The sequence below is a fragment of the Mobula hypostoma genome, chromosome 22 (assembly GCF_963921235.1).
Source record: "Mobula hypostoma chromosome 22, sMobHyp1.1, whole genome shotgun sequence".
Lineage (NCBI taxonomy): Eukaryota > Metazoa > Chordata > Chondrichthyes > Myliobatiformes > Myliobatidae > Mobula > Mobula hypostoma.
In genome coordinates this window covers 23,143,232-23,166,216 of record NC_086118.1, presented here as the reverse complement: position 1 = coordinate 23,166,216, position 22,985 = coordinate 23,143,232, and the positions used below count along the sequence as shown (strand labels likewise).

The 22,985-nt window shown below is 42.5% G+C and overlaps 1 protein-coding gene across 2 annotated transcripts in view; it reads right to left on the bottom strand.

The window, feature by feature from the left end:
- The window catches only part of LOC134360212 (protoheme IX farnesyltransferase, mitochondrial), a 163,807-nt gene extending 153,119 nt beyond the window's left edge, over window positions 1-10,688 (bottom strand). For both annotated transcript variants that reach the window (XM_063074284.1, XM_063074285.1), the window contains exon 1: window positions 10,555-10,688. In XM_063074284.1, coding sequence (XP_062930354.1) covers window positions 10,555-10,585 — 31 coding nt within the window. In that variant the 5' untranslated portion in view covers window positions 10,586-10,688. The remainder of the gene's footprint in view (window positions 1-10,554) is intronic.
- Between the last annotated feature and the right edge of the window lie 12,297 nt (window positions 10,689-22,985).

Below are 22,985 nucleotides of genomic sequence, written 5' to 3'. Positions count from 1 at the left end.
GGGAACACGATTCCTCCGGCGATGTCATTACCGAGCAAGACTTCCACGTCTTTCATCGGTAATTCGGACCTCACCCCAATCGTGACTAGTCCAGAGACCAGGTTGCTCTGTAAATGTATCTGGTGCAAAGGGACTGACTCTGTCCCTTCCCCAACACCTTTGACCTCTACCTCCCCAGTCTGGGTCTCTGAGCTAAACTCTAATACACTCTTCAGTATTAGTGACTGACACGCTCCCGTGTCTCTCCAGATCCGCACTGGAACTGGTTTTAACCTCTCCTTCACTGACACCAGTCCGGCCGAGATAAACCTCTCGCGCCCTTCCTGGACTTTTTCAGACCTGTCCTTCCCTAGCGGTTCGCTTAACAGCTCAATACAGCCATTCAAAATTTCCGCTTTTCCTTTCCCCGTCTCCTTCCTTGGGGCAAAGCACCTGGACGCAAAGTGTCCGACTTTCCCACAATTATAACAGACGACCCCAGGAGACTTCCTACCAGGCTGCTCCCGGTCTACCTTATCCTTTTCACTAGTCCCCGGCTTACTTTCTGACTTTTCCGGCGGACTCTCCCCGCCGTCCTGACTACCCTTCTGGTAGCCTTTACTCGGGGCAACCTTCATTTTATGCGTCAACGCATACTCATCCGCTAACTTAGCAGTTGCGGCTAACGTGGCTGCCTCTTTCTCATCGAGGTAGGGTCTCATACCCTCAGGGACACAACCTTTAAACTGCTCAATCAGAATCAGCTGCAGCAGTCTGTCATAATCCCCCTCTACCCCCTTCGAGGCGCACCAACGCTCACAATATGTTTGCATCTCGCGAGCAAACTCCAAATACGTGCGGTCCCACCGCTTCCTCGCATTCCGGAACCTCTGCCGGTATGCCTCCGGGACCAACTCATAAATCCTGAGGATGGCCTCCTTCACCACCTCATACTTCTGGGCATCTTCCGCGGATAAGGCGGAGTAAGCTTGTTGGGCCTTCCCTTTCAGTACACTCTGAAGTAAGACAACCCACTTATCCCTCGGCCATTCCTGACTTATAGCTACTTTTTCGAAGTGGAGAAAGTACCGATCCACATCGGTATCGTCAAATGGGGGAACCAGCCTAACCTCCTGGGTCGCCCGGAACCCTCCACCTTGGTTCGGCACGAGCCCCTGCTCGGCCCTTATCTTTAACTTCTCCAGCTCAAATTCCCTTTCCCTCTGTTTCTCCTCTCTCTCCAACTGTCTGTCCCTCTCTCTCTCTTCTCTCTCCAACTGTCTGTCCCTCTCTCTCTCTTCTCTCTCCAACTGTCTTTCTCTCTCTTGCCTTTCTACCTCTTTCTCTTTCTCCCGCCTTTCTAACTCTCTCTCTTTCTCCTGCCTTTCTAACTCTCTCTCCTGCCTTTCTAACTCTCTCTCTTTCTCCTGCCTTTCTAACTGCCGTACCCGGAACTCGTGCTCGAGTCTCAGTTTTTCAAGCTGTACCTGTACCGCGTCTCCAGCAGGTTTTTCAATAGACACCTCCCCCAGCTCACCTTGGGGAAACACACCTTTAGATACATAGTGCTCTACAATAGCTCTGTGTATCTCCTCTCTCCTCATTGTCGACTTCACCTTAGCAAGATTCACCCGTTTTGCCACAGCTATCAATTCCGATTTCCTGGCATCCTCTAATGCCTCCAAGGTCGGCGCCTTTATAAATTCCTCAACCTCCATTTCTGCTGTTTGTCTTTTCTTTCTTTCGGGAATTTTAACCCAATCAATTTACTCCGTCCCAAATTTAGCGTTCAAAATCGCGGACGAGAACCCCACTTATGTTACGTACCCCGTAACTGGGTTGCCAAACCAGCAGAAATGGATCACTCAGTTGGAGTCTGGAGTACTAGGACTAAGAAAGTTTTATTAAAGAAACAAGCAACACATTAATCGAAAGGATAATAAATGCAACAGTTCAACAATGATAACCACACATGTGCACAGAATTAAGATAACAGCATCAATCAAGCTCTATCGTTGTCTAGGGGTAAATGACCAATTTCAAAATGACTCAAAGTTCAGTCCAGTTTGTAGTTCAGTTCGCAGTAATCGTTGTCATGGCGATGGACAAGGTGGGGAAGAGAGACATAGAATAGGAACAACTCATCATTCAGCACAGCTTCACTCACAGACCAGCGAGATGGCTCACAAACAGCATTTGGGCGGGTCCTTGGTGATGTCACCTGAGGTCACCGACTGTGACCCCTCCTCCAGATGCGGTTGATCCTCTGCAGTGAACCCGGCACCCAGGCAAGGGCGGACACACACCGGGTTCCCGCTGATCGTACCTTTCCACCCACTCGTGAGAAGCGTACCGCTTCCAGGGTCTCGTTACCTCGGGTGGCGTGTGTGTCTGTCTTAGCGAACCTGTCCCTTTTTATCCCCCTGCTGGGGTATCGCCTGTCCATCACTTCAAACAGTTCAGGGTTCAAAGGGGGGAGCCGCTCCAGACAGCTCTTCCTCCCACATCCCTTCATTACACATCTCCAGACGCTGCTCCATTGTTCCTTATCTCTCCTTCCCCTGAGGGCAGGTGGCAGACCAACTGCTGATGCCACTGATGCTAGCCCAGGCCAGCAAACATCTTAATTTTATGTGTATTCTCGTAACAGTCTACAGTGGAAGCAATCTCACTGGCTCTCCACTTGGCTTTGGATCACCTAGATAACAGTAATACTGATGTCAGGCTGCTGTTTATTGATTGCAGTTCAGTGTTCATACCCTCAGTTCTAACCAACAAGCTCCAAAACCTGGGCCTGTGTACCTCTCTCTGCAACTGGATCCTTGACTTCCTCACTGGGAGACCAGTCAGTACAGATTGGAACTAACATCTCCTCAATGACAATTAACACTGACTCACCTCAAGGATGTGTGTTTAGTCCACTGCTCCACTTTCTCTAAACCAATGACTGTGTGGCTAGATACAGCTCAAAACCCATCTGTATATTTGCCAATGACAACACCAATGTTGGCAGAATTTCAGATAGTGATGAGGAGGCCGTCAGGAGTGAGACTGGTCAGCTGGTTGAGAAGTGTCACAACCGTGCCTTGCACTCAACGTCAGTAAGACCAAGAAATTGATTGTGGACTTCAGAAAGGGGAATTCAAGGAAACATACACAGCCCTCATCGAAGATCAAGAGTGGAAAGGGTGAGCAGTTTAAATATCTGGGTGTCAAATTCTGAGCATCTATCCCGGGCCCAAAATATTGATGAAATTACGAAGAAGGCACGAGAGCAGCTATCTTTCATTAGGAGTTTGAGGAGAATTGGTTCATCACCAAAGACACACAAATTTCTACAGATATATCGTGCAGAGCATTCTAGTTGGTTGCAACGGCAAAAGCTAGAGAAAGTTGCAAACTCAGTTTGCCTCAAAAGGGGGACATCCATCATTAAAGTTCAAAATTCTAAGTAAAGTTTATTATCACAGTACATACATGTCGTTACATACAATCCTGAGATTCTTTTTCTGCAGGCATGCTTAGCACTAAGGACCACCACCACCCACCACATGCACTCTTCTCATTGCTTCCATCAAGCAGGAGGTGCAAGAGCCTGAAGACACACGCTCAATGTTTCAAGAGCAGTTTCTTCCCTTCTGCCATCACTTTTCTGATGGACAATGAACCCAAGAACACTACCTCAGTATTTTTTCCTCTCTCTGCACTAGTTATTTAATTTTATAAATATACACTTCTGACTGTAATTTATAGTTTTTACTATTTATGGATTGCAATATACTGCTGCTGCTAAAGAACAATTTTTACAACATATGCCGGTGATATGAAACCTGACTCGGATTCGTAAATGATGTACAGAAAGGAGAAAGAGAGCTTAGTGACATGTTGTCACGACATTATCCTTTCCCTCAGTGTCAACAAAACAAAACAACTTGTCATTGACTTCAGAGAGTGGGGAGGTGCCCATGCTCCTGCCCCTATCAACGGTGATTAGGTTGTGAGGGTTTAAAGCTTCAAGTTTCTTGGTGTGAACACCACCAGCACACTGGTCCAACCACATTGACGTCATGGCCAAGAAAGCTCACCAAGGCTTCTACTTCCTCAGCAATGTCCTCAAAGTTCAAAGTATGTATACAGTATACAACTTGGAGATTCATCTCTTAACAGGCAGCCATGAAATAAAGAAACCCAAAAACAAATTATAATATACACACAATATATATAAAAGACTGTCTAATACCTAATTTGCAGAGAATAACACATCGTCCATAAAAACTAAAAAACCCATAAAAAAGTCTGAACACCCAATGTGCAATGAAAAAAAATCATACAAATAATAAGCACAAGCAAATAGCATTCCTGAACTGAAGTCTGTAAAGAGAATTCCACAGTTCAGCGCAGAGCCGAGTAAGTGTCATGGAGCAGCAATCTGAACCAGCTCATACCTCACCTCGAGCCTCGACATCCTGACCCAGTGCTTAAATCGCCATCCGAACGATAGGTAAAGAAATAATGCAACATCCCAACTCTTGTTCTCAATGCCTCAACCAATGAAGCAAGCGTACCATTCACCTTCTTCACTACTCAGTCTAATTGTGGCACTGCTTTCATGGAATTATGTACTTCTAGGTTTCTCTATTCTACAACACTTCCCAGTGCCCTGCATTCAATGGGTATGTCCTGCCTTGGCTTAATTTCCCAAAATGCATCACTTCACACTTGTCTAAGTTAAATTCCATCTGCCATTCTTTGCCCACTTTCTCGATTGATTTAGATTCTGTTGTAATCTTAAACAATCAACTTCATTGTTCACAACACCACCAGCAAAAACTTACTGGGCCAGATTGAAAAGGTCAGGGTGTCAGGGCCCAAGGTGAGGCACAGGCCGGTTCAGATCGCTGGTCCATGATCCCCTCGCATTCTCATCCAAACTGTTCATATGAAAGACAACAGCGTACCCACCACTGACTCTACAACACACCACAGGTCACAGGCCTCCAATCTGAAGAATAACCATCCATTGCAACCGTTTGATTCTTTCCATCAAGTTAATTTTGTATCATCCTGGATCCCATATAATCCAATCTTCTGAACCAATCAACAACAGGATTCAGTTGAGGCCAGTTCATTGGCTATATTTAAGAGGGAGTTAGATATGGCCCTTGTGGCTAAAGGGATCAGAGGGTATGGAGGGAAGGCTGGTACAGGGTTCTGAGTTGGATAATCAGCCATGATCATACTGAATGGCGGTGCAGGCTCAAAGGGCCGAATGGCCTACTCCTGCACTTATTTTCTATGTTTCTATTCAGTTAAAGTCCACATAGACATCTACTGCCCAGTCCTTATCAATCTTCTTGTTCAGTTCTTCAAAAAAACTGCAAATACCTCCTCAGGGTCTTAGGACTGGATGCAGAAACAGAGTAGCAGTGGTCTGTGCTATTCATTTTATTTCTGCAGCAGCCTGGCTTTCATTACATATATGTTACATGTGTGTGAGGAAGCCTCATACCAAATTCATTAACATTACTGTCAAGAAGCTACAATTTAGCTTGCCATGATGGCTCAAATACAAATGGCTGAGCACTCTCCACAATGAAGACATTTTTATTAATTTGGTGCCTCAGCTCACACAGAAGCTCGATATGACTGAATGGAATCCCATTCAGTTCTAGCACCTTCTAGGTACTAGAATGGCGCCTTAGGAGAACGATGGTGCCTAATGGCGACTCCTTTGCTTGCAATTTCGGAAACAGCTCTACTTCTATCTTTAATAACTCTATTTTTCCCTTTCAGGGTTCTTTTGAAGACCCTGACCTGGAGTTACACGCTGACTTTGGTTCTTTACAGGAATGGGACTCACTCTTGGGGTCTCACAACTGACCGCTATTCGATATGCCAAGGACACGGCCTAGAAGACTAACACGCCTTCAGGGTTTCGGGATTTCGTGGCTCTGGAGATTGGTGCCGCCGCAGTAAATTGGTGTGCTGTGGGAGATGGAAGATCGGAAACAGCAAGCTGGCTGCTGGCTGTGTGCCCAGAAGACCCGAGTTCTTTGGGCACAGAGTTCAGAAGAAGCGACGCAACAGACTTTTAACATCGTAAATCAGCAAGTTGTTGTTATGTCACCCCTCTCACTGGGACACCACTTGTGTGTGTGTGTGTGTGTGTGTGTGTGTGTGTGTGTGTGTGAGTGAGTGAGTGGGGAGTGAGTGAGTGAGTGAGTGAGTGAGAGACTGTGATATGTCGAATTAACGGGTGAACGAGTAGTCTTTGGGGTACTGCAAATCTGTGTTTTTATTGATGCTTTGCTGCATGCTTGAGTGCTCAGTGGGGGCGCCAGTGCTTTTTCCCAGTGGGGGAGGGGGTGGGTCTTTGCTCTACTGCTGCTTATGCTTGGGTGGGTTGGAGCTGGGGGGGGGGGAACTTCAGGGATCTAACATTTAACTGTCATTCATTCTTTGGGGTACTCCTCTGTTTTTACGGATGTTTGCGAGAAAAAGAATTTCAGGATGTACAATATATTGTATACATTTCTCTGACATTAAATGTACCTTTGAAACCTTTCTAGATTCAATATTAGGCATCTAAAAATATAGGATGCATGTTGTCAATGACAAACCTCATCTGCATAGCTATGTGTTCTCTCTTCCTACTGGATTCTGGGATCAAAGACTGAACAGAGTCACTCTCCAAAGAACAGAGGGTCCCAATGACCACACATGCACTTCATTAGAAGCCAAAAACAAAGTTCCTTCCCACGGTCACTTTTTACATCTCTGAGCTACAGATGCTGGATGATTTCACTCAAAATGTGCTTGATAAAGAGGTTTAAATGTGTCAGAGAACTGCTTCCTGAACACTCCAGACAGACATGTTTGCCTGCTAAGACTACTTCTACCCACTCCGTCTTTGTTCACTAACATATCCAGCTCTCTAGCCCACTGCTTATTGTACAGGTTGTACAGCGTTGCAAGAAAACCACGTTGGAAACGATCATTTTTATTGAAGCCTGAAGTCAGTAAAATGTATACCAGCCTTTGCTTTACAACGAAAAAGCAATAAACATGCAAAATTATAGTAATTGACAGAAAAAAATACCAAAGAACTTAACCTATAATCTGTTGATAACCACTTTAAGTGTTGCTGGTGAACTGTTGTTCTTTCTTAAAAGCCTTGTCAGATTAAGAATTTTTTTTTGAATTTTCACTGCTGTTCTCATCAATATTCTATCTGCTAGAAATTATCCGACAAATTCTTGAGTCTGCGGTGAGGAAGGCAAATGCAATGTTGCCATTTATTTCAAGAGGACCAGAATATAAAAGCAAGGATATAATGCTGAAATTTTATAAAGCACTGGTGAAGCCTCAATTGGAGTATTGTGACCAGGTTTGGGCCCCTTATCTTCGAAAGGATGTGCTGAAACTGGAGAGGGTTCAAAGAGGTTCACGAGCATGATTCCAGGATTGAGTGGCTTGTCATATGAAGAATGTTTGATGGCTCTGGGCCCGTATTCACTAGAAATTCAGAAGAATGAGGGGTGACCTCATTGAAAGCTACCAAATGGTGAAAGTCCTTGATAGACTGGATGTGGAGCAGATGCTTCCTACAGTAGGGGAGGCTAAGACCACAGCCTCAGAATATTGGGGTGTTCTTTCAGAATGGAGATGAGGAAGAATCTTGTTAGCCAGTGTGATGAATCTGTGGAATTCTTTGCAGCAGGGAGCTGCATAAGCCAAGACTTTATGAATACTTGAGGCAGAGGTTAACTCATTCTTGATTGGTCTGTGCATGATGGGATACGGGGAGAAGGAAAGAGGTGAGGGCTGAGAGGACAATTGGATCAGCTATGATAAAATGATGGAGCAATCTCGATGGGACAAATGGCCTAACCCTGCTCTTTTATCTTATCTTATGAATGATGATGAATATTCATACCACACAAGAAAAATACCAATCCATTTTTTTATGCAATTTAAATCTCACTGCAACTTCAGGTCCTTTGGTTCTGTCATCTCACCAGCTTTCTCAGAAATTGTATTAACTTCACTTTTCTGTGTTATTCTGGAGGAATTAACTTTCAAGATATCAGAACATTCAAAAACAATGGCAATCATAGCAAATTAAGTACTCTTACTATACAGTCTCTGCTTTAACATAGACAGAAGTGACAGTGAGATACAGTCACCAACATAACATTGATAAGTCTTTTGGATTTCACAGAAAAAATACATGTTGACCAGAACACCAAAATATTTCTCACTTTTCTTTGTACAGTACCATCACATGATGAAAGGCAAGATATCTGTTTAACACATCAACCATATAGAGTATGAGTTTTGAGCTCTTTAACTTCCTCTAGTTCAGATTTACCTTGGAAAATATAACACTTTAAAGAGGAAAATAAAAACAATATAAAAATCATAAACTGCAGACGATGATAATTGAAATTGGAAACAGAAAATGCTAGAAACATTCAACAGATCAGACAGCATCTGTGAAAGGAGAATTAGTTAATGTCAAGTTAAAGATTCTAATCAGAAAACAAATTTTAGCACCACTGGATATAACAATAAAAGGGGGCTTCAAATTTTGATTAAATGTTAGATGCTATAGAACATGTCTGGCTTATCTGCCATCATTTCAAAATTACAATTACAACATTGTTTGAAAGTAAAGTCCCCTACTAAATCCATTTATCTTTGTTGTTATCAACATGCTAATCACGTCAATATATCTTAAGGCTTTTAAAACAGAATCAGTATACAACACAACCCATTTGCGTTCTCATAAAGCCTGCTCCAATAACTATGAATATGATGTCAAGCACCAATCATTACTTTATTCAGGTTATAAAATCCTAATCCAGGATAGTTTATGCATGAGACAAATTGATCTATGTAAATACAAGCAAACATATTCCATATGATGTTATGCTGTCAATGTACACCTATAATCATCAGCTGAATGTAACAGTTCTGATTATCATGAAAGGCATTTTAACAATAGCTATCCCCTATTTGGATCCAAATTATTCTATAAATCTCTTTTTGTATCCCAAGGTTACTACAAAGTGCAGTGTAATTATTCACTATTCATACAAGAGTAACGATTTGAACTTTTAGTCAAAAGTAGAAAACAAATTAAGCAGCCAGTAACTTTAAAGAAAGATACATTCAAGTTTCTATCTCATGTTCTCATTATACACCACCACTAACAAAATGAGTGGAGACATTTAAGGGAGATTGGTGCAGGAAGCTTTTCACACAGACAATACTGGATACCTGATGCAAGCTACCAAAGGGAGGTAGCAGAGGGAGATACAATAACAAGATTTGAAAGGCCTTTGGATCGGTACTTAAAAGGGAGATAAAAGAGAGACTGCAGATGCTGGAAACCTGAAAGAACAAACTCAAAGTGTTCAAGGAACTCAGCGAGTCAGTTAGCATCAATAGAAGTAAATGAGCTTGTCGTACACCAAGATCTTTCATCAAGACCAGAAAGAAAAAGGGCAGAAGCCAGAATAAAGGAGTAAGGGAGGGGGAGGACAACAAGCTATCAGATGATAGCTGAATCCAGATAAGGGGAGAAGGGAATAATGCGAAAAGCTTGGAAGTGATAGGTGGAAAAGGCAAAGGGCTGAAGAAGGAAGAATCTGATAGGAGAGGACTGTAGAAAACAGAATTAAGGGAAGAGGTGGGGAACCAGTAGAAAAGGGCCACAGGGTCAAGGGAAAAGAAGGGAGTGGACAGAGGAGAGCGGTTATTGGAAGGTAGATAAATCTATGTTGATGCTGTCAGGTTTGAGACTGACAAGACGGAATGGAGCGTTGCTCCTCCAGTCTGCACCTAGCCTTAACGCGGCAGCAAAGGAGGTTGTGGCCAGACACGTCAGTATGGGAATGGGAAACTAAAATGGCTATCCATCGGGAGATCCTGACTGTTAAGACGAACGGAACGAAAGTACACGACAACGCGATCCCTCAATCTGCGTCAGGTCTCATAGATGAAGAGGAAGCCGCACCGGATGCAATGTGACAATGACAAGAGTCAGACGTGAGTGCTGCCTGAACTCGAAAGACTGCTTGTGTCTTACAGGTTTAAAGGGATACAGATCAACACTGACAGACATCAGGGTCAGTAGGGACGAGGCACACAAAAGGGCCCACTATTGTGCTGTACGCTTATTAAATGTTAGCCACCGGTTAATTCCCTCTAGAGAAAATGTGCAGCGAGCTGTGAACCTTGAATTTGAAATAACTTTTTCGAAGAGGGATCACAATGGGTTATTTTTACGAGTGATGCATTTACGGGGAAGACTAAATATGGATTATTTTCAATTCAATCTATAAAAGTCCTGGGCATTTACTTCAACCATAGCACATAGTTTAAACGTAACATATGTATTTAGAAAAATCCCGTTATCCAAAGTTTCTGGGCGCCAGGAGTCTTAGAAATCAAGGTTGACAAGGTCAACCGGAAGTTATGAGAATAACATGCATAGAACAACTTTTATCGATCTTCCTCCCCCATAGTCAACTTGCAACGATTTTCTGACCTTGTTCAGCATACACATACCTGAGAACAGCCTACATGACACACTGTACATGGTCTATTTATAGCAGAGAAGCCGTTTGTCGGCTCTACGCTCCTCCTTTACTGCAGGCCGCCATCTTGCGCCACGTCTTGACCCCAACCAACTTTCACTTCCGGGTATCTGCTTCCGGTCGCTGTAGGAGACGCAGAGACAGTTGTCACGGCAACGGGGTTTGGCCTTTTGCAGATCCAGGTGAGAGGGGAGGGCCGGGTCGCGCCGCCAGCTCTGCGATTACTTGGCAATTCGCCAAAAAAAGGATTTTTAAAAATCGCTCTACCCACTGGCCCTAGCATTTGCTAGATCAAAGCCGTAAATTTGTTAACGTTCTCTCCCCCCCCCAGCAAATCAATCCGAAACGCCACCATTTCTCCCTCACCACAGGCGCTGCTCGCCCGTCTGAGTTCCCTCATCAGATTGATTTTTTTGCTCCTCTCCTCCAGGCCTAAGATGTTGATTTTTCACTTAGTTATGGACTGATCTGCCTGAATGACATGAAAAAACAAAGTTTCACTGTATCTTGGAACATATGACAATAATTAACCCTTACATACTGTTCGGGTCAAATTTGACCCGTTTTGACATCTGACAGCAGTAAAAACACCCTAAATGCCATTTTTTAAAGCCGAAATTTGATGACCTTTCCTAAAGTGACCCAAAATGTGCAAAAATGAAAATATTTAAACATTATATTCTTTTGTACAGGTGCTACAAATTTTTGTACATTCAGGCTGTTCCGGGACAAATTTGACCCGTATCGATTGAAATGGATTTTACATCTCTGAAATATTAATTAAGGATTAATCACCCATTTATTAATGTCAGATAGGCTATTTATACATTCTAAATTGATCTGTGGTTCAAAATTTGGTATAGACACTTGTTATGAGGAGATTCTTGGGCCGGGTCAAAATTGACCCGGACTATTCTGTGAAGGTATAGAGTATGAACAGTATGCAAGGGTTAAAACTTACTTGGAGGAGTGTCTCACGCACATATCCAATAATGGTGATCTCTGTGCTCCTCGCTGTTCTGAGCTTGGGACAGCTCTTCTGCTCCTTTTTACACACTTGCTTGGGTAGACGTTCAGGAGCACTGGATGCTGGCTTGAGCCTAGTGTTCTGAAAGCAGTAGTAGTCTCCTGGTCCTCTGCTTGAAGGATGTGTTGGTCCAGTGGGATAGTGTGGCCATCCTGTCTCTTAGCTTGAATAATCCTCCTACTGAACCAGGCATCCCACCTCTCCCGGAAGTTCCGGGAGTCTCCTGCATATTAATGGTGGCTCCCTGATGCCCACAAATTATATACAATGTCCCAGAAATAGATTTTTTTGAGAGCGAGCGTGAGAGAACACGCGAGAGAGAGTGAGAGAGCGAGCACAAGAACAAGAAAGCAAGCACAAGACAGCGAGCACGAGTGAGAGCAACCACAAGAGAGAAAGCGCGAGAGAGAGTGAGAGCAAGAAAGCAAGTGCGAGAGAGCGACCACGAGAGAGAGAGAGCGCGAGAGAGAGTGAGAAAGCAAGTGCGGGAGAGAGAAAGAGCGACCACGAGCGAGAGAGCGTGCGCACGATAGAGAGCAAGAGCAAGAGCGAGAGAGTTCCAAAAAAAATCAGAGTGGCAGAGTGTTCCAAAAAAATATATAAAACGTATCTCACCCCAGACTACACTAAAGTGTACCCCTGCCTAATAGGGGTCAAAAATAATGACAGTGTTGCTCGCTGCACTGTTTGCAACAGTGACTTTTCTATTGCCCGTGGTGGGTTAAGACCGTGAAAGACATGTTGAGGTGAGTTTAACAACTGCTGTTTGTTCATTGGCATAGCTAATGTTATTTAAACTAGCTGGCTAGCTGCTAAGGAGCTACTTTATTGCAGACATCCCACCTCTCCCGGAAGTCTCCTGCAAATTGATGGTGCTAACTCTCTGAAATGAGGTTTTGCAGGGTCGGATGTCTGCTGAACCTGCATCAGTTCAGAAACGAGAAAATCTGCAGATACAGGAAATCCAAGCAACACACACAAAATGCTGGAGGAACTCAGCAGGCCAGGCAGTGTCTATGGAAAAGAGACATCAACTGTACTCTTTTCCATAGATGCAGTATGCCTTGCTGAGTTCCTCCAGCACTTTGTGTGTGTTGTCTGCATCAGTTTGGACCTGGTACAAACAAGTACAGATATCAAAGGGGAGAGACAGCTATGCACAGAATGCTAAATAAAAGATTATTCTTGTGTGATTTATTTCATTTACTTTAAACAATTGTGTTGTGTGTACATCTTTTTAATTCATGAAATAATTTAATCATTTCATAATTTTTTGAATGTCTTCATCAATCGTTAACCATCCACTAATAAATTTCAATAAATCTGGGCTAGTTTTGAATTATAGTTACCTCAATTTTGGTTAAGTGCTTTTGGAAGGTGGAGTTAATCACCTGTACTTGAACAGGCCCAGCACTGGGAGGAGATTTCTCAATCGAAGACTGCTCTTAGGGACATTTGAAGAAATGGTCATCTTAGGGAAAGCAACTGATGAGTTCACATGGCTTGCTGGTCAATGGAAGATCTGACCTGTTGATTTTCAAAAATAAAAGACATGTTGTGAGCACGCTTTTTACTGTCCCTCTACCCAACAGTTCAGATATTCCCACAGAAAGATTTGCTACTGAGAGGTTGGGTGTGAACAGACGGCACTAATTCCTTACCCCACAATTTTGACCATTTTGGCTGTTGGACATCTCCAGGACAGATTCTGTATTCTCAGGATCGTTCTGGGAACTCAAACCTTGTCCTTGGGAAATCCAGGCTGAGAAAAATATATAGAAATTAAAGGAAAGGTATCAATATCAATATTGAATAGGATAATTTTTCCATAAATTCTCCCTGTTCATAGGTGATTGACGGCCACCCTGGCATTTCTCTAATTCTGTCCTGACTCTCACACCAGCAGTGATGATTGCAATTAACAGCTAAGTGCTAAGCTCTGTAATTCCACCAAACGTCTCCCCGCCTCTTTCCTCCTTTGAGACACCCCTCATGACCTTTAAACAAGCATTAGAACATATGCCATACTTTGTTTCATAATGCCTTTATCAACATGGTTGAGTGCATGTTAAAGGAGCTATATAATTATAAGTTGTAGCTCTTGTTTAGTAAATTGTATTGCGCTTGAATTGGTCAATTTTATGTATTATATAATACTATTTTAAAAATCCTGAAGTTTAACAGTAGCACTTTATAAGGAACACTAAAGAACCAAATTAAAGTTTTCAGAAACAGTTTGATACTGGTTAACATTTGCACATGTTTCATAAATTTACATTTTTAATTGTATCAGAATTGAATACACCAATGTTAGAATTAAACATTACTATGTGGACATTAGCAATTTGAGGCATGTTGAATTTCCAAACGTCCAGCATACTAGTATATGCTACTCTTTAAGATATAAGTTAGCAATATTTCTATTTCCTTTTATTGTACATTATTTGAATGTCATTGGATCATTCAATCATTCAAAGTTAGAATATCTCAGGCAACACACATCAAAGTTGCTGGTGAATGCAGCAGGCCAGGCAGCATCTCTACGTAGAGGTACAGTCGACGTTTCAGGCTGAGACCCTTCGTCAGGACTAACTGAAGGAAGAGTTAGTAAGAGATTTGAAAGTGGGAGGGGGAGGGGGAGATCCAAATTGATAGGAGAAGACAGGAGGGGGAGGGATGGAGCCAAGAGCTGGAAAGGTGATTGGCAAAGGGGATATGAGAGGATCATGGAACAGGAGGCCCAGGGAGAAAGACAAGGGGGGGATCCCAGAGGATGGGCAAGGGGTATAGTCAGAGGGACAGAGGGAGGAAAAGGAGAGTGAGAGAAAGAATGTGTGTATAAAAATAACAGATGGGGTACTAGGGGGAGGTGAGGCATTAGCGGAAGTTAGAGAAGTCAATATTCATGCCATCAGGTTGGAGGCTACCCAGACGGAATATAAGGTGTTGTTCCTCCAACCTGAGTGTGGCTCCATCTTTACAGTAGAGGAGGCCGTGGATAGACATGTCAGAATGGGAATGGGATGTGGAATTAAAATGTGTGGCCACTGGGAGATCCTGCTTTCTCTGGCGGACAGAGCGTAAGTGTTCAGCTAAGCAGTCTCCCAGTCTGCGTCGGGTCTCGCCAATGTATAGAAGGCCACATCGGGAGCACCGGATGCAGTATATCACCCCAGCTGACTCACAGGTGAAGTGTTGCCTCACCTGGAAGGACTGTCTGGGGCCCTGAATGGTGGTAAGGGAGGAAGTGTAAGGGCATGTGTAGCACTTGTTCCACTTACAAGGATAAGTGCCAGGAGGAAGATCAGTGGAGAGGGATGGGGGGGACGAATGGACAAGGGAGTCGTGTAGGGAGCGATCCCTGCGGAAAGCAGAGAGAGGGGGGAGGGAAAGATGTGCTTAGTGGTGGGATCCCGTTGGAGGTAGCAGAAGTTACGAAGAATAATATGTTGGACCCGGAGGCTGGTGGGGTGGTAGGTGAGGACCAGGGGAACCCTATTCCTAGTGGGGTGGCGGGAAGATGGCGTGAGAGCAGATGTGCGTGAAATGGGGGAGATGCGTTTTAACCTCACCTACCACCCAACCAGCCTCCGGGTCCAACATATTATTCTCCGTAACTTCCGCCACCTCCAGCGGGATCTCACCACTAAGCACATATTTCCCACCCTCCCCTCCCCCCCCCACTTTCCACAGGGATCGCTCCCTACGCGACTCCCTTGTCCATTCGTCCCCCCAATTCCTCCCCACTGATCTCCCTCCTGGCACTTATCCTTGTAAGCGGAACAAGTGCTACACATGCCCTTACACTTCCTCCCTTACCACCATTCAGGGCCCCAGACAGTCCTTCCAGGTGAGGCAACACTTCACCTGTGAGTCGACTGGGGTGATATACTGCGTCCGGCGCTCCCGATGTGGCCTTTTATATATTGGCGAGACCCGACGCAGACTGGGAGATCGTTTTGCTGAACACCTACACTCTGTCCACCAGAGAAAGCAGAATCTCCCAGTAGCCACACATTTCAATTCCACATCCCATTCCCATTCTGACATGTCTATCCACGGCCTCCTCTACTATAAAGATGAAGCCACACTCAGGTTGGAGGAACAACACCTTATATTCCGTCTGGTTAGCCTCCAACCTGATGGCGTGAACATCGACTTCTCTAACTTCTGCTAATGCCCCACCTCCCCCTTGTACCCCATCTGTTATTTATTTTTATACACACATTCTTTCTCTCACTCTCCTTTTTCTCCCTCTTTCCCTCTGACTTTACCCCTTGCCCAGCCTCTGGGTTCCCCCGCCCTTGTTTTTCTCCCTGGGCCTCCTGTTCCATGATCCTCTCATATCCCCTTTGCCAATTCCCAGTCCAGCTCTTGGCTCCATCCCTCCCCCTCCTGTCTTCTCCTATCATTTTGGATTTCCCCCTCCCCGTCCCACTTTCAAATCTCTTACTAACTCTTCCTTCAGTTAGTCCTGACCAAGGGTCTCGGCCTGAAACGTCGACTGCACCTCTTCCTAGAGATGCTGCCTGACCTGCTGCTTTCACCAGCACCAGCATCTGCAGAATTCCTGTTGTTTTAGAATATCTCACTCAGTCAATTATTATCGAGCCTAAGACACAGACAGTTATAGTCACTTGCAAGCTGAGATAATATATGAAGAAACTAAATTTATTAACTATATGTTGTGTCAGCATAATAGCACTAACAAATATACAAACTTCATTTAAAAATCTTTTTAAAACTGCTGATGCTGGAAATCTGAAATGAAGTCTGATAAATGGTCTTTGACCCCCAACATTAACTGTTTCTCTTTCCACAGATGTTGCCTCATCTAAAAAAAAGATGTCGAGCAGTTCTTAGTGCAAATGGTTAAAGGAATTAGGTTTAAATGTAATCTTAAAAATTGTTTAGCAGAGAGATGCAGAAGTTTAGAGAGGAAATTCCAGTTCTTTTGGCTTTGGCAGCTGAAACCACAAATACTAAAGATAATTTTAAGTGTTAATTCTTTCATATTTTAACCAGAATTTTCAGTTATTTATGCAGTATCTTCAGATTTATGGATCAATGCTATTCTGGACCTTTTGTTGTTTTTGTAGTTGATATCTACCACAGGGTGACTAAAATATTCTTGATACAATGTAAGTGTATGATATCATACAGTGGCTTCAAAGTTCAAAGTAAAATCTATTATCAGAGTACACACATGCCACCACATACAACCCTGGATTCTGTTTCTGTGGGCATACTTAGCAAATCTATTGAACAGAAACTGAACAGCATACACGAGGATGCTCTTTATTAATTATAGCTCAGCATTTAACACTATCATCCCCTCCAGACTAATCGGTAAACTCCCAAGACCTAAGCCTCAATACCCCCTTGTGTAATTGGATTCTGGATTTCCTCACTTGTAAACCAGTCAGTCAGTTTGGCAAAAACATCTCCTCCACAATCTCCATCAGCACAGGAGCACCTCAGGGATGGATGCTTAGCCCCCTGCTCTACTTGCTTTACACCTATGACTGTGTGGCGAAGTATAGCACCAACACCAAATGCATGTTTGCTGATGGCACCAGTGTTATGGGCTGTATCAAAGGTGATGATGAATCTGCACACAGGAGGGAGATTAGTCATAGTAATAGTCATACCTTATTGATCCCGGGGGAAATTGGTTTTTGTTACCGTTGCACCATAAATAATAAATATAAATAGAAACATAATAGTTAAATAGTAATATGTAAAGTATGCCAGTAAATTATGAGATAAGTCCAGGTGTAAATTATGCCAGTAAATTATGAAATAAGTCCTGGTTAAGTACTGTAATAACAGCAACCTCTCACTCAATGCAAATAAAACCAAAAAACTGATAGTTGACTTCAGGAGAGGGAAACCAGAGGTCCATGAGCCAGTACTCATCGGAGGATCAGAGGTGGAGTGGGTCAGTAATTTCAAATTCCTGGGTATAACTATCTCTTAAGAACTCTTTTAACTTGTTACTTCATGCTTGTTATTTATTGCTATTTATCTATTATATGCATTTACACGGTTTGTTTACAGTTTTGTAATCCAAGGAGCATGAAGCACAGAATCAGATATCGCTGTGATGATTGTACGCTCTAGTATCAATTGTTTGGCGACAATAAAGTGAAGTAAAGTTTAAAGATCCTATTTACACTTACTGTTTACAGTTTTGATAGTCAGGGCACACCTATCACTATATAATGACTTCATTTAGAGTGAATGCAATAAATTGATAGTTTCCATTAAACAAAAAACTTCCAACTTTTTAACATTTAGTTGAAATTAAACTTCTGTTACCTTTTCTCAAATTTTTGCTTATCTTTTCAGTTGGAGCACCAGGCCATCCCTAACTCACTATACAGTCTACAGAATCCATTGGAAACAATGCATTCCTCCCATCACACATGCAAATTCCTGGGCAGGGGAAAGAAAGCAGAGAGATGGGAATTTTCTCAAAATCATTCCTTCCTGGAAATCAAACTGCAGAAGTTAATGAATTTTAGTTACCTCACAATGCATACCTTCTGCAGAACCTCATCAAGTTTGTGTTCAAACCATTAAGAGAACTATTTATGCACATTTATTCCTTCTGATACTTTATAAGAAGAAGAAAAGGCAACATTTAACTTATCTATTTTTCTTATGTTGAACACTAAACTCTGCTGTAATTTCATTGCTATTTTCTAACACTATCTAATAAGTAGCAAGTCTTAGAATGTGATACAGCAAAAATTGCCATTGTTTGGAGATGTAAGCTACTTGATCAAGATTTAAAATTGTAGAATAGTGACGGAATGGACTCAAACTGGAGGGAAAAAAAACAACTTGAAGGCCACTGTTAAGAGGATGCATATCAAGAAATGTCCATTGTACCTATCAAGATTTGTCTGAATCTTCCTGTGGACAGTGGTTCCAAAGCCATTCCTAAGTGATTTACTAGACCAAATGTACATCCACTGTAAGTTTGAAACCTGCTGAAAAACAAATGTCGTCAGGTAGGGAATTGGTTGAGCCAATTAAATTAGCAATCAAATACGTAGCTTAATAAACTAATCGCCTCTGTCTACACAATATCCATATCTTTCCATTTTCCTCACATCCGTGTGCCTAACTAAATGTATCTTAGAAGTCTAATGTATCTTCCTCTACTACCGTACCAAACAATGCATTCCAGGCACCTACCACTCTGCAAAAAAAACTTGTCCCTCTTCTTTGAAATTACCCCCTCACACCTTAAATGCATGCCTTCTGGTATTAGACCCTTGGAAAAAGATAGTGTCTTCCTACTCTAGCTATACCTCTCGTGATCTTATAAACCTCTATTAGATCTCCCTTTAGCTTCTGCTGCTCCAGAGAAAACAACCTCTCGTTATAGCACGTGCCCTCTAATCCAGTCAACATCTTGGTCAACTTCTTCTGCACCCTCTCCAGATCCTCGATATCCTTCCTATACTGGGGCGACTAGAACTACATGCAATACTCCAGATGTGGCCTATCTAGAGTTTTATAAAGCTGTAACGTAACTTCCTGACTTTTGAACTCACTGCCTCGACTAATAAAGGTAAGCATGTCGTATGCCTTCTTAACCTCCCTGTCAACCAATGAATCCACTTTCAGACACCTGTGAACTTGTTCCCCAAGATCCCTCTGCTCATCAACACTGTTAAGGATCTTGTCCTTAACACTGTACTGTCTCTTTGCATTTGACCTACTGTACCAAGGTACAACACTTCACATTTAGCCGGGTTAATCTCCATCTGCCATTACTCTGTCCATATCTACAACTGATCGACTGGTATATCCCTTTATATTCTTTGCCAGTATTCTACACCACCACCAATTTTTGTATCACCTGCAAACTTACAAACCCACCCATCTTCCTTTTAATCCAGGCCATTTATGTACATCACAAACATTAGAAGTTCCAGTACAGATCCCTGTGGAGCTCCACTTATCACAAACATCCAACTAGAATAAGTCTCCTCAACCACTTCCCTCTATCTTCTATGAGCAAGCCAGTTCTAAATCCAAACAGCCAATTCATTGTGGATCCCTTGCATCTTAATCTTCTGGATGGGACTTCTGTAAGGTACCTGGTCAAACGTTTTACATGTAAACAACATCTACCACTCTAACTTCATCAATCACCCTCGTCACCTCATCCAAAAAACTCAGTCAAGGTATTTGGACGTGACTTGCCCTGCACAAAGCTATGCTGGCTGTCTTTAATTAGGTGATAGTTTTCCGAATGCTCATAATTCCTATTTTTAAGAATTCTCTCCAGTAACTTTCCTACCACTGATGTGAGACTCATCAGCTTATAGTTTCCAGGATTATTCCTGGTTCCCTTCTTGAATAATAGAACAACGTTAGCTACTTGCCCCTCCTTTGAGACCTTGCTTGTGGTTAAAGAGAACAGGAGGATATTGCTCAAGACCCCAGAAAATTCTGCTCTTGCCTGATATATCCCATCAGACCCTGTGGACTTATCCACCTTAATGCTCTTTAAAAGAAACAACATTACTTCCTCGTTTACCTTGAATTGCCCTAGCATATCAATAAGCTCAGCACTTAGCCCCCTTTCTTCCACGTCCTCCTTGATAAGTACCTATGTCTTCATTGAGGACCTCATCCACATCTGCTGCATCCAAGCAAATGCTCCCCTCTTTATCCTCTCCCTAGTTATCCCCTCTTGATGTATGTATAGAATGCCTTGGGATTCTCATTAATCCTACTGCCAAAAACTTTTCATGGCCCCTCCTGGCTTTCCTAATTCCCTTCTTGAGTTCTTTACTAGCTTCTTTGTAACCCTCAAGGGCTCTGTTTGGTTCTAGCTTCCTAAGCTTTACATACTTATTCTTTTTCTTCTTGACTAAATTCATCACCTGTCTCGACATTCAAGATTCTTTTACCTTACCATCCATGTCCTTCCTTCTGACTGAAACATACAGTAGCTGTCCCATACTCTGTACAGTTGGTCTTTAAACACACTCCACGTGTCAGATGTAGAATTCCCCAAAGACAGCTGTTCCCAATTAACTCTCCAAATGTTATTACATTAAAAACAAAAACCAATAGTTATTATAAATGCATATAATATTTTTTCAAGAAAAAACAGGTAATGATTGATGTGATGGCAAAGAAACTATAAGAGTGAAGTGGAAGTGTTATATGGCTATCCTGTGAGTCCTAAGAGATATTGCAGTAATAATATCATATTTATTTTCCACTATTTTTTTAAACCTTCTGTAAGCAGCGACTAATTTCTGATTGGATGGTTTGGCGCCACAGGGTCTGGTACTGATTTCTTCACAGCTCTGGAGATGTTAGTTTGATAAATTAGTTTGAACTTGGGTACTATCAGGGTTCCCCATGTGATTACTTGGTGCTTTGTTTTCCCCCCACAATCTGTGTGCTGATTGGTTAGTTAGCTGCTGGAAAAGGCATAAATGAGCCACAGAGTCAAACAACAGGAAAGTCGTCACTTAAGACTGAGCTACTTTCTTTTGCAGAGTGTACTGCAGAATTTTGGGAAGACAGTGCAGATATATTCTTGATAGATTGGAGAATGTGGGACTCTATGTATTTGGCACAAAACTAGGACTGCCACACTGTGTAACAGCTTCTTCCCCCAGTCTGATACTAATGAATACCGTGCCAGCACTGAGGTCTTGTCACTAGGATAGCAAGTTGCTTACAGTTGACTGTACTGATTACTGTTTACTGTTTACCTGTGCTGTGCACTGCATGCATTTCGAATTATGTTTTATTAATTTAGTTGTGGCAGTATTTTGTTTTATGTGCTGTGTGTGACATGTGTTTTGTGGGTATGCCATGGTCTGGAGGAACGTTGTTTCATTTGTACAGTCAGATAACAATGAACTTGAGCTTGAACTTGAAGAAGGAGCTGGGGTAGTTCTGCCAATAGTCATATTGGCAGGACAGGTCTGAGTGACCTTTTCTTGTGTTTTTTTGTGTTCTTGTACTGTAAACTACCCCTTCATGCAAGTAATAGCAAAAATAATCAAAAGTCAAATTGATAAGCTTGTGTGCAAGGGTAAGAGGAAGTGAAAGGGAAAATAGATTTGCACCACTACAAGCCAGACTGGACCTCAAGAGCTGAATTCCTTCTTTATTTGTTTTTATAGGTGTAGCTCATGGCAACACAGGATAACTTGGATTAGAATAGTTATGAAGAATGAATATAAGTAGACTTGAATATTTTGGTTTTTATGTTTGGTTCGGCCAAGTGAAGTTTTTAATCAATATTAAACTTAGGAAAAATGTGTATTTTTGATTATTTGAAAAAAATATCTTTGCATATATATGTCAACGTTATGCTTTTGTGATTTTGTTTTGCAGCTAAATTGGAAGTAATATCGAAACATTCAAAGCTGTCTGATGTTGCTTATGTATTTACTCAACCTGGTGTTTGGTCTCAGAGAGCCCATTTTATTACAGGTCCACAAACAAAAAAAAAACAAAAAACAAACAAGCAAATAAATAAGTGAATGAATGAATGATTAAAGATGTCAGGAAACGTAGGTCTTCAGTTCTCAGCCAGGTACACCATCTGGGCCGGGTGCTTTCAGTGGGTTCACCCTCCTGAAGGCTGCTCTCATGTCAGCCTCAGAGACTGAATCACAGGGTTGATGGGTGATGTGGGAGTTCGTGTGGATGTCTCCATGTTTGATCGTTCAAAGCGAGCATGAAAGGCATTGAGCTCATCTGGATGTGAAACATCATATACTGTATGTTGCCTGGCTTTGCTTTTTAGGAGATGATAGCATTCAAGCCCAGGCACAACTGTCGACCATCCTTCTGTGATTCAAGTTTGGTCTGGGATTGGCACTTTGCATGTGAGATAGATTTCTGGAGACCACACCTGGCCTTCGTGTGCTTTCCTGGTCGCCAGACCTGAGCATCGCTGATCTAGCCCACAGCAGATTGTGGATCTCTTGTTTCATACAGGACTTCAGTTTGGTCGATAATTTTGCTCAATGTCCACAATTTGAAAACCACCTTCTTTATGCACATGGCTGACTTCAGAAAATACATTGTCAACAAAGAATTTGTGTAAATAAATAAGATATAAGTTACCTTAAGTTGGATTTCAGGATGCTTTTCAGGTTATCATCAGTAAATGTGAAACATCCAAGTCCTCAATAGACAGGGCATGAGTTGCCATGAGTCAAAGACGATTCAATAACATTCAACTTCAACAACAATAAAGGATATAGCTCTAACATGCTCAGTCTTGCTTCTATAACACAACCCTCTTCCCAGAGTTCAAGTTCAGATGATGTACAGTGCTCCGGATATGGTCATGTCAATTCTCATACAACTGCGTT